This window comes from Protopterus annectens, chromosome 8.part0 (genome assembly GCF_019279795.1).
Source record: "Protopterus annectens isolate FY-2018-M chromosome 8.part0, PAN1.0, whole genome shotgun sequence".
NCBI lineage: Eukaryota > Metazoa > Chordata > Ceratodontiformes > Protopteridae > Protopterus > Protopterus annectens.
In genome coordinates, this window is record NC_056741.1 from 666,846,204 (window position 1) to 666,859,381 (window position 13,178).

The 13,178-nt window shown below is 39.1% G+C and overlaps 1 protein-coding gene across 1 annotated transcript in view; it reads left to right on the forward strand.

Annotated features, from left to right (window-relative positions):
- Positions 1-13,178, forward strand: part of LOC122808040 (Ig heavy chain Mem5-like) — a 176,160-nt gene that overhangs the window by 59,256 nt on the left and 103,726 nt on the right. The window contains exon 4 of the mRNA XM_044079028.1: positions 8,998-9,129. Within this exon, the coding sequence (XP_043934963.1) occupies positions 8,998-9,129 (132 nt within the window). The remainder of the gene's footprint in view (positions 1-8,997; positions 9,130-13,178) is intronic.

Genomic DNA, 13,178 nt, shown 5'->3' on the forward strand with positions numbered 1-13,178 from the left:
GGGTATCTTTGATGAATATTGATACTCCCCCTCCTTTTGTGGTTTGGTCCAAGTTTTGGGGCTGAAAAACATGGTATGAGGTATAACCTGGTAGTGCTGGGGTGCTCTCGGGAGCCTTGAACCAGGTTTCTATTACTGCACAGATATCGATGTTCTCCATGCTAAGGAGAGTTTTGAGTGCATGCATTTTGAGGTTTAGACTTCTGGCGTTGAGTAGCATTACTCTTAGTTTCTTATCCCTTGTGATACCTATGGAGGTGGGTTTGTCTTTTGAGCCTTGCCTAAAAAAGGCACTATGGGGGTGGCAAGAGCCTTTGCCAATATCCGAAATCCCAGGGGTGACAGGTGCAAGCCATCCCTAGCGAAGCATCGTGGCTTGTCGAGCATGTCATCCCAGGCAGACAGGCATTGGATCCCCTTTGAATGACACCAATACTTAAGCCAGTTGTTGAAATTGATCATCTTGTCTTCATATTGTGGCATCATTCTTGGTGAGGGTAAGATGCTACTCAAAGTCAGGGTAATACCGGCCTGGGCTACATGCTCAGAGAGCTTCTCTATGTCTCTTTTCATGTAGTCCAGGGAGGTGCGTCTCAGGTCATTCACACCAGCATGGACAATGACTGAGTTTTATTTGTACTTGCCTTGGAGTGACCTGAGTGCTTGTGTTATGTGGCAGATCCTAGCACCCGACCGGCAGCTCACTGTGACCTTCCCCTTGTTTAGCCTGGTGAGCGGGACATCAGTGTATCAGGTGTGTTGTTTAGCCTTAAGGGCTGTGACTGTTCGGCACACTGGCTTTGTGAGCTATGTGTTGCACATGTTTGGTTTTGGGGTAGTGGTTGCTTGGGTGTCTGCTTTGGAGGTCTCTGCTGCTTAGGCAGATTTTTATTTAGAGCCTCCGAGTATGTTTTTGTGTGTTTATGTGTTTGGTTTGCTGTCGTGGTAGGTCTATGTGAGACTGGAATTGTAGTGAGCGTGGTTTCCTTCTCCTCCTGACTGGTTACACCAGTACTGAGTTGAGAGAGATTAGCCTCCAGTTTGGCTATATGGTTGCATCTCTCACATGTGTTGGAATTTGTTGGGAGGAGGAGAGGATTGTCTGTGTACATGAGGCAGTTGTAACATTGCCTCAAGATTCCCAGATTCACCAGCTGGACCGGAGATGAGATTGGCAACTGACCTTTGGACACGCTAGAATAGTATTGGGAATTCCCTTATAATTGAAAAAAGGGCCAATGGGGAACAAAGTACTCAAGGGGAGTTTGTGAGGGTGTAATGCTTTTAATTTTTTAGTGCTGACTTATATAATTGCTTTAGTCAGCAAGTGCCAGGCTTTAGAGTGGGAATAAGGTGTTTATTATGAGAACTAGATCAGTTCTAAGGGAAAAAGTGAAGAGCAGACTTTGTGGAGCGGAGAATGGTTTAAACCCAATTAAGCAGCACTGCCCGATGCTGTAGTATGTGCAAAATCGCACAAAGCCGCGCTAAAGCGGGTTTTATACAGGGAGACTTGAAAGAGCTAGAAATTGGCATGAGTAGTTTTTCCAGTCTTTGGTTGGGTAATTAAAGTCAACCAGGATCAGCGTAAAAGGTTGAATCTTGATAGATATGAAGATGCCCAGATAGGTGGAGTGGGCATCTTGAGTCAAATTTGTGGGCCTGTAGCTAGCTATAATTTGAATAGGGGTCTTGTCAATGGTTAACTGCACCTGGAATGTCTCCTGTGCATCATACTGTTTGACCAGCCTGGAGCTGTGTGTGTCTTTAATATGTATCAAAACTCCACCTCCTTTGGTTTTGCTGCCCACATTTTGGGTTCTGAATGTATGATAGGATGAGTAACCAGGTAAGGCTGGGGTGCTCTCCGCAGCTTTGAACCAGGTTTCTGTGACTGCACAAATGTCAGCATCTTCCAGGGTTAAGAATGCTTACAATGAGTTCTGTTTCATGTTTAGACTCCTAGCGTTTAGCAGCATGACCTTTAATTTGCGTTTTGTTGAGATTTTTATGTTGGTAGAATTGAACTTGTGACTTTTCCTAAATAAGCACTATGGGGGAGGCAAGGGCCTTTGCCAAAAGCCTGAAGCCCAAGTGAGAAAGATGCAGACCATCTCTAGCAAAGTATCATGTCTGTTGATCATATCTTCTCAGGCTGTCAAGTGCTGGATCCCCCTGGAATGACACCAGAAACTAAGACAATTGTTAAAGTCAATCATTTTCTGTTTGTATTGAGGCATCATTCTGGGTGACAGTAGAATGCTGCTTAAGGCTAGGGACATACCTGCCTGGGACACATATTCAGTGAGCTCAATCATGTCTCTCTTCATATAGTCTAGGGAGGTACGTCTCAAGTCATTCATGTGAACATGGACTGTGACAGAGTCATAACAGTACCTGCTGTTGAGAGACTTCAGTGTGTGTGTGAAATGGTGTATTCTGACACCTGGCAAACAACTAACAGTGACTTTCACCTTATCCAGCCTGTTGAGAGGCACATCTCCTCTCAAAAGCCTATAGGAGACAGAATACGTGGATAGGGGCTTGAGGCAGTCTGCATAGGACATTTTGCTTGTACCCTATATTATTTTAGTAAAAAATCTTCGTGGATGTTCCAATTGTTGGATATGCCTGATTAGGTACATACCAAAAGGGGCATATTACTCAATTATAGGTCTGATGAATGCCAAATACTGTGGAACAATGACTTCCTTGGACTTAGATCCCATACCTTTTTTTATAAGTTGTGCAACATAGCATGATTTCCTTACCATTGTAGACACATGATGCTCAAAGGCTAGATTACTAGCTTTGTGTGTTCCTAGATTATTCAGGAGTCATGCCAGCACATTATCATGGTCCATTGAGGCTGTGTTTTTGACCTTAATCAGCACAGCCAGGACATGCTCACATGCTCTCTATTTATAGTTGGAAGGGCTATATTTGAAGGTAGTTTTTGGGGAGTGGCAGGGTAAAGTTGGTACTGAATTTGTCATCCATAAGAGTTGCTATATTGCCCACCTCAGTGAATGTAACACCTTAACCATCAGTTCAGCACATCTCTGTGTGCTGACTTTGAGGTTTCTGACATACCTGAAGAAGGCATTATGGTTTTCTTTTTTCTGGGAGGATATCTTGACCTGAAATTAGGTTTATTGGACTTAATAAACCCTCTTAGTCGTCTGTTTAATTTGCTGAGTGAGTTCTACTCTTTATGGGAGTTATAGATTCATAGGTTCATAGGTTCATAGATAAGTACTAGGCTATTGGCCCAAGAGCCTATGCAAGCCTAGCCAATAAGGTTCCCTGGCTTATGTCACCCAAGAAAGTTATTTTCCTGTGCCACTGATGAGCAGAGACACAGACGTGATCCCCGGGGTGTATTTCCTATTTCCCATCCACTCATCAAGATTTTTCTTGAAGAGTGCTAATGAAGAACTTTGCTTGACATATATACTTCCTGATTTTCACCAAGATTGTTTTTTTGTAGTATAACCTGTTTAATTTGAGATGCCAACAGGGTTGATTGTTTTTGGAGTTAGTTTTGGGGTTACTTCTACTAGACACAGCAGTTTTTATACCATTGACATGGTTGTGCAGAGTTTTTATGAACAATTCTGCATAGACTATTGTGTTCTCTCTCTGCTTGGAGAGGCATTAAAATTTGACAAGCCATTGCTTAATAAAAGGTAGTTTGCCTTGCAATAAATCCTAACTGTTACTGGATCTATCGAAGTTACCAGTTTAATTTTGATTTTGAAGACAACATCTTTCTAATCAGACATTGCAAGGAGGGCATGATATTTGGGAGGGGGTGCAACATTTTCCCATATTTATGAGTATGAGATCCAGTATGTTGGAGCTTCTAGTGGGTACGTGCACAAATTTGTCAATAGGTGTTTGTATTTAAAAGTCCTGGAATCTATGTGACTGCAGATTTGAGGCCATGTAAGATTTCCACTATATAGAGGGATAATCAAAGTCCACTATAAGGAAAGTATTAGGTTGAGTGGTGAGTGCATCCTGTTGGTCTAAGTATGAACTAATGAGTTTCATGGGACTTTATCTATGGTGCCCTGGATGTGGAGAAACTCCAGTGCATCATCCTGTTTAAGCAATTGACAGGTGTGCTTGCTGTTGATGTATGTCAAGAAATCTTCACGTTTAGCTCCTGTTGGTGCATCTCATCATCATCTTCTTTTGGCTGTTCCCATTTGGGGTCGACACAGCAGATCACCTGTTTCCATTTCTTCCTGTCCTCTGCATCTTGCTCTGTCACACCAACCACCTGCATGTCCTCTCTCACCACATCCATAAACCTTATCTTAGGCCTTCCTCTTTTCCTGTTACCTGGTAGCTTCATCCTTAGCATCTTTTTCCCAATATACTCAGTATCCCTCCTCAGCACATGTCCAAACCAACGTAATCATGCCTCTCTCGCTTTGTATCCAAACCTTCCAACCTGGGCTGACCTTCTAATATACTTATTCCTAATCCTGTCCACACTCATCACACCCAGTGCAAATCTTAACATCTTTAATTCTGCCACATCCAGCTCAAACTCCTGCCTTTTTGTCAATGCCACTGTCTCCAACCCATGTAACATAGCTGGTCTCACTACCCTCTTGTAGACCTTCCCTTTCACTCTTACAGGTACTCGTCTGTCACAAATCACTCCTGACACTCTTCTCCACCCACTCCATCCTGCCTGTACTCTCTTCTTCACCTCTCTTCCACACTCACCGTTATTCTGAACTATTGACCCCAAGTATTTAAACTCATCCACCTTTGCCACCTCTACTCCTTGCATCCTCACCATTCCTCTATCCTCCCTCTCATTCACACGCATATATTCTGTCTTAGTCCTGCTGACCTTCATTCCTCTTCTCTTTAGAGCATATCTCCATCTCTCCAGGGTCTCCTCCACCTGTTTCTTACTCTCACTACAGATCACAATGTCATCTGCAAACATCATAGTCCACGGGGACTCCTGTCTGATCTCATCTATCAACCTGTCCATCACCATTGCAATTAAGAAAGGGCTCAGAGCTGATCCTTGATGTAACCCCACCTCCACCTTAAATGCATCCGCCACTCCCACCGCAGACCTCACCGCTGTCACACTACCCTCGTACATATCCTATACCACTCTTACATACTTTTCTGACACTCCTGACTTCCTCATACAATACCACAACTCCTCTCTAGGCACCCTGTCATATGCTTTCTCTAAGTCTACAAAAACACAATGCAACTCCTTCTGACATTCTCTGTACTTCTTCATCAACACTCTCAGAGTAAAGATTGCATCTGTAGTGCTCTTTCCCGGCATGAAACCATACTGCTGATCACTAATCATCACGTCCCTTCTTAACCTTGCTTCCACTACTCTTTCGCATAACTTCATGTGTGACTGATCAATTTAATCCCTCTGTAGTTACTACAGCTCTGCACATCACCTTTATTCTTAAAACTCGGCGCCAAAACACTTTTTCTCCATTCCTCAGGCATCCGTGCATCTACTGGTCTAAAAACATGGAAGACACTAAAAACCTGTACTGACAGGGTACTCTATGTAGCTTTAAACCATATTTCAGTAACTTCATAGATGTCTATATTCTCTAGGGTTAGTAGTGCTTGGAGCGAGAGTGTATTTTTTTTTTTGTTTAGGCTCCTGCCATTGAGCCATAACATCTTGAGTTTTAGTTGAGCTGATTTTGTTATGCTGTCAGGTTTGTCAATTTTTTTGCATTCCCTAAAAACGGCTCTAAGAGGGAGGAAAAAGTTTTAGCAAGTGTTTGAAAGCCTAGAATGGACAGATACAGAATATCCTTGGCAAATCAATGTGGTCTGTTAAATATGTCTTCCCATGCTGACAAATATTGGATCCCCTTAGAATGACACCAGAAACTCAGCAAATTGTTAAAATCAATCATCTTTTGGTCATAGTGTGACATCGTCCTTGGTGAAGATAATATGCTGCTTGATGCTAGGTTATTACCAGCCTGAGACACATGGTCTGGCAGTTCTATAATGTCTCTCTTCATATAGTCTAAGGAGGTACATCTCAGATCATTCACACCTACATGGACTATGATAGAATCATACTGATACCTGTGGTGCAGTGACTTAAATGCATATATGATTTGGCTGATCCTGGCTTTAAGAAGGCAAGTAAGTGTCCTCTTTTCCTTGTTCAGCCTGGTTAAAGGGTTATCAGTTTGTCTTACAGTGGAGTCCCCTATGACGAGAGTCCTGGGAAGTGTGTGTGCTTACCTTATGGGCTTTGTACTTGGGGCTCCACTGAGCATGGCTGTATGTGTGCTGTTAGTTGCTGCTTTTGTTGAGTCTTTTGTGATGGCTAAGGATAACCTTTGATTCTGATGGGTAGTCTAGGACATCTTTGTTGTTCAGAAAGATTGCATTTAAGTGCCTCAACATACATTGGTGTATTTTGTGCTGTGTGCTATATATATAGTGGATGTTGAGTACGTGGTTTTGACAACCTGATGTGTGCTTGCATGAGAGAGTTTAACCTCCAGTGACATTGTGTATATACACCTCTTGCATATGCTGTCTGTTGCTTTAAGGATAAAGCAGTTGCCTGTAAACATGAGACAATTGTGAATTTGTCTCAATGTGCAGATAATAGCTATACAAAGTTCCCTCCCTTGTTGGCATAATACAGAACTAAGTATAATGCAGATTTTGGTCAACACGTTAGTAATTCGGTTTACAGTCAAAAGGTCGAAATTGACATATCCGACAGCCACCTCCTCGACCATGGTAGCTTGGAATGTTGGCGTTCATGTGTACGACCATTCAGAAGGACGTACACATGGCAGGGATTTACAGCATTGCTGCGAATGGGGGCTTTAGAAAGTATGGTCGACAGAATTTGTTGCCATTGTTGTGTCGACCATACAACCTACTTCATGGGTAGGAGTCGACGTTATTTGTTGTGGAAATCACCGTTCGGGTAAGTAATTTTTGTGCTTTTGATAGTAAACCTAGTACTTCTTATATGTTTACTTTTGGTATGATATCACACTGAGTATAACATTACAGGGACTTGAGAAATTGCTTTTAGATGACCAGAATTTAGCTAAAGTGGTTCTCACAAAAGTTTATTTATAAGAATGTAATCTGAAGACAGTGTTGGAAAAATAACTGTTTCCATACAACTGTGGTGGTGACACAGAAAGCAACTATGACATTTCTGGATTTTGTCTCGCAGATGCATTAATGCAAGTCCAATGCCAAATCTCCCGCATCTTGTTAAGACTTAGGAACCAAGGGCACATTCTATGGGTGCTGTATATATGGCATGATATACAATCCACAGCAGATTTTATGTGGTTAAGACAAAGAGAAAGCTGCTGCAGAGGTATATAAGCATAATCATGCTATTAAGAGCCATGATAAAGGCGATGTTCTGTTCTGCTCTAGTATCATTTACTTAGGTTTCCAGAAAGTTGTGTTTTCAGTAATTAATCATATTAATATAAACATGACAGGTCATTACTTCAAAAGTGAAGGAATCAATGCGGCAGATCATGATGCAAGCAAATCAGCTTCTTTGACTTAATAGCTATACTGACATTTAATGTTTAATAAAACTGAGATCATTAAAATACATAATAGTAGCTATCTATAAGCTTCTCCATTTGTTTGTCTTTTACATTGTCAACATGTTTCATCTTGATTGTAGTTTATTTCAGTTTAAGTATATGGTATGGTATCTAATTTGATTGTAGATTTGAAATACCGTGTGGGTGCTTGGTTTTCTTTTGCTAAATGAATAGTTAATATATGATTCACTGAATTAGCCATGTTATGAGCTCATATTTGAGTTAAGGCCGTGAAGCTACAGAATATATTTTATTAAAGATGTATGTTCAGTCAAAAACAAAAGCACATGTAATCGTTATTGGAGTCTTCATTTTGTATTTTCATTTTCATTGTTTTATTTTGGTGGGATGGGGCTCGTTTAAATACATAATAACTCAGTTGATGTCTCTTGTTTGATTGAACACAAGCTTTCTGGACATAACACTATTTAATATCTTATGAGCTGCATAATTTTTGGGGTGGGGGATTCCATTCAAAACATGCAGTACCTGCTGGTAACTCCATGTTTTCAGTAGCACAGGTCTTTTAACCTACATTAATAAATGAAGTACTTCATATTGTAGAAACCTGAATGGAGTTTGGCACTTGTCACAGAGGGTTCAGGCTGTGATGTACTGATAGAATAATCTAGAGCATTAAGCATAACATTGTATATCATGTCTGCATTCAGCAGGTCTCCCACACTGTCACTTTATAGCTATGTTATTTTCTCTGTTTCTGTCTCACACTGTCTGTTGTAACATTAAATAGCAATGCTTCATATTCATGTTTCCTGCTTATTATTAAAACCATCAAATACAAATCTTTTAATAATTTTATGTTTGAATGGAATATCTATAATACAATAGCATGTGAGATTACAAGTAAAAAAAAACAGGAAGGGTAACCAACATATTTAATGAAGAAGGTAGTATTTCAAAAACAAGGTAAGAGAAATTAGATATCTCATGTACAAAATAAGAGGCATGAAAAAAGGAAATGTTAAGTAACATCTGTTTCTTTGACCGCTGGTAAACAATATATGAACAAAATAAAGTGACACAGTTGCTCATATTACATTTTCATGTTTTAAATGCAGAAAGAACACAGACACAATTTAGATGCAGTTCAAATTATAGGATAAACACATGCCACCAGTCGGACAAAATAGTTGGTATATCTCATTGTGATTTAAATTAGGAGAATCATAATTGTATAATAGAGAAATTGCAGATAAGACATTAAATTAATATGTAAAACATTCTTATAAGAGCCGCTTGAGGAAGACGTTAACCATGCTAATCATCTTATATAATGACTGAAAAGAGTCTGACTGTTGTGGATTTTGTGAAATCACTGCTGATAACACAATATATTATTTTGCAGGTCATCCTGAGACTCTTTCATCTACAAGTACTATCCAGTATGTGTTTGACTGTGTGGCATTTGGAATCAGTGCATTGCTGTTTGTAGCAGTGATCATTACTACAGTATACTACCAGAACAAACTATGGAAGGGTATGGTCAAATAATTTAATCTGTGTTGTGAATTACTGTTTCTGAACAATACTTAATACTTTTGGTTTTCTTTACTTGGTCGAGATTTTAACAATAAGAGTATTGGTTTGTTAACAACAATGACTGTTAGCAAAATATTATAGTGTGTTGTCATTTAAGGTTGTCATTGAATTAAGCCAGTCATTATGGCTACCTTTTGTGACACCTTGTAAAGAATTTAGATTTGTTTCAAGCTAAATCTGTATGAAAGATGAAAGATACATAAACAAATTATATTGGTTGCAGAGTGAATTTGAATGTTAACTATAAACACTTTAATAGGCAATCTGCAGCTTTCTAGACATTTGCAAAGCTAGCCTAATTTTAATTATGATAATAAAAAAGGGTATATTTTAACTGAAAAATATGCAGATAGACAATTTGCATTTCTCCCTGTCCCTTAAAGCTAAAGGCTGTGTTAATGGTCTTCATACATTATTCAAATTATTCATGTGCCTTTTGAAAAACTTCAAAGTTAAATAAAAGAATACAATGTGTAATGAGTTCTCAAACTTTTTAATACTTTTTCTTGTCCAGTAATTAGAAAATTGTAAAGTTTTTCAAGCTAATTTACAATATTCTTAGAAATGATACCCAAGCTTTAATTCTAAGCCCACAGCATCAAAGAGAGAGAGAGAGAGAGAGAGAGAGAGAGAGAGAGAGAGAGAGACTTCAATTTAAATAAATACAGAAAGTGGCAAGGCTTACTATAATACCAATAAGGCATTTGTTTGAGAGCGGCTTCAATCCCCTGCATCCCCTGACATGGGAGGAGACTTTGGTTACCACACCTATGTTACCTGTTTATACTAAATCTAATATTACTGTGCCTGGGATAAGATGAATATCCTACAGTAAAACAACTACAGGTATGGTATATATTTTTCATAATCACAATGAATAAAATATCGGTAATGTATGAGGTGTGTGTGTGTGTGTGTGTGTGTGTGTGTGTGTGTGTGTGTGTGTGTGTGTGTGAATGACATGTGCATACACACACACACACACACACACACACACACACACACACACACACACACACACACACACACACACACACACACACACACACATACACACACACACACACGCACACGCACACGCACACACACACACACACACACACACACACACACACACACACACACACACACACACACACACACACACACACACACAAAACAGACTTCTTTTCATTTATATTTCTTAACCAGGATACTACATTGATCCACATAGACCTGTTTCAGACTCAGTCACAGATTTAGGTGATAAAATGAAACCCTGGGCCATTGGAAGCAGTTCAGTAACAGCTGATAACCTTAACTCTTTATTTAACCTGCCATAGACATAGTACTTTTCAAATGGTAAAGTTTAAAGTAGTGTTAGTTTTGCTCACAATTCACATTGGACATCACAGTTCAACCACACGTGATGCTTACATAAACAAAAAATACTAGGCACATTTTAATTCTATACCTAAGCCTGTACATTCTCACTTTTGCACTCATCAGTGGTCCAATTAACACAGTTGTTACAAAAACATGCATAAAAATATGTGCATTCAAAAACCATATAAGCAACTTCTTTTGTTTAAAATAATAACAAATAATAAAAAGTGAAACACTGTTCACAATCTAAAAATAAGACTCTGCTGCACTTTTGCCAGATCTGTCTCAAGTGCATCTGATATCTGCCTGATGGGTAATCATGGGAGCTTATGTGTAGGAAATCGGTTATAATTTCCTTGAGGTGATAACCATCTATGTTACCTCTGAGTGGGTTTTGTTCCAGATTAAAACCATAAGGTAAATCAAAATCAAATATACTGGTGGTAATGCATGAACCTTGGGTTACCTCCAAGCCTTAGTCCTGCTCTAGTAACAGTCTAGGGTTAAACAAAATTTCACCAACCAGAAGAACAAAAATTAGCAGCAAAGAAAGAGAACCACAGGTGCTAAATCCAGTAAAATACCATTTATTGGTAAGCGCTTCCGTTAGGTTGAAAATCACCACAATTCTTCAGACACCATTTAACAAACATGCCCAGCCATTTATACCAGTGTCATAACTAATGACATCAAGTAAACACTCCCACATGATTAATTTGAAAATGCAGGAACCTAGAAGTTAAAAAATACATGTTCCTTAAACAGACATTCACATCACTATTAATGTTACATTACATCCATCTGAATTTATACATTACATGACATTTCTAGTGAAAAAGAATGTAATTCTATCTATCATACACTTTTAATTTAAGCAAACTGGAAACGGACACCATGTCATTTAATCCTAGTGGACAACTAGCATTCAAATAAATCTGCCACCATACCTCTTTCTCTTCTAAATATAACTCCCATGGTCCCCCACGAGCTTCACTTTATATTTGTTGTAATACTGCAAATGTAAAGGTGCGTTGGGGAAATACCTTTAAGTATCTATATAAGGCATTGGTTTCCTTATGTTGTGCAGTTTCATAAAAATGCTCATAAATTCTTTGTGACAATTTACTCTGTGTTTTGCCCACATAGTATCCATTACATTGTGTGCATAGGGCAATGAAAACCACTGCTCGGGAATAGCAACTATATTTGCCCTGTATTTTTATTGTCTTGTCCAATACCTTGATGCTGGACCCAATGAAAATATGTTGGCATTGATGGCACATACCACATGGTGCCATCTGACATGTTGGTGTCCTGGTACCAATACATTGCATTTTTATGTTACTACCCCTTCAATATACTACCTTAGGGGTTGGTCCTTGTATCTAAAACTTGTATCTAAAGTCGTTTAATTTATTGTCAAGTCAAGATGCTGAGAAATGTGGATATTATTATGGACAGTGGAATTATTCCACCAGCACAACCTGTTCAAGAAGTTTCTGTCTTGGTTAACAAAAGCAATGCAGGTCGACCACCATTTTCCTTGGAATCATGGTTAGAGAGGGATGTACCAAATGCTGGTTCTACTGTAGGTAATATACCATCAACTGACAATAAATTAAATTACTTTAGATACAAGTTAACTCAATATTGTAGATTGCAACAAGAAAACATTTACTTTCATGAATGTCTGAAATCTAAATTTGTACCTAAAGGTCTCCGTGTCTGGAGATTTCAAACTGGGTTGGTGCAACACTCTCTTTTATATCAAGAATTGTTAACCATGTTTGACCGACATGGCTGCAAATTAATGGAATTGCTGGTTAAGCACAACTGTGTGACTTTAGATAAATTACACAGTGAAATAAAGGAACTGGACAGGGAAATAAATCACTTTAATTTGTGGGCTGCTTATAAAACAAAATATGAAAGAGTTTTTAAAGACATTGAAGCTTGATCTGTTCAAATAATGAGCAGGAAGAGCAAAAAATTCGAGAGGGATAGGCTGGCCTATGCCTCAGGTACAGCCTACCCTGCTCCTCCAGTTGACCAGACGTCATACTCTTATGGTACTACTAATAATTCTGATGGCATGGAGGATGGACAATTCATCAACGATCAGATTTCTGTCCCTTTAGACCCACCAGTTGTCAGATGGTCTGAAAGAATACGGAATCAGAGGCAACAGTACCAGAGCCCATACCCAGAGAGGAACAGGAGAGGATGGAATGGACAGAGAAATGGCCAGAACAACATGAGGAACCAAAGGTGACTGAGTGTGAAATAGTGGAAATTAGCATTATTTCTCCCCCATACAAAGTTGTTTTTAATTCTATGTGGGATTTTAAGATATATAATTACAGCAGTGCTTCTTTTTCATGTGCTCCTGCTGATTTTTTTAGTAGACCCAACAATTTTGTACCTAACAAGTGTAGTGATATTGTTTGACTTATATGTGATTTAAAATTATATGTTCGTAATTTAAATTTGAAGTATATGTTTAGAAAACAACTGCGCAGTGATGGCGAATCTGCCCTGAGAACACCTAGTCTATACAACCCAGAACTGCATGACTTGTTAAAAGTGTTTGAAGGGGCCTGTGAGGTTGATTTCAGATTTTTT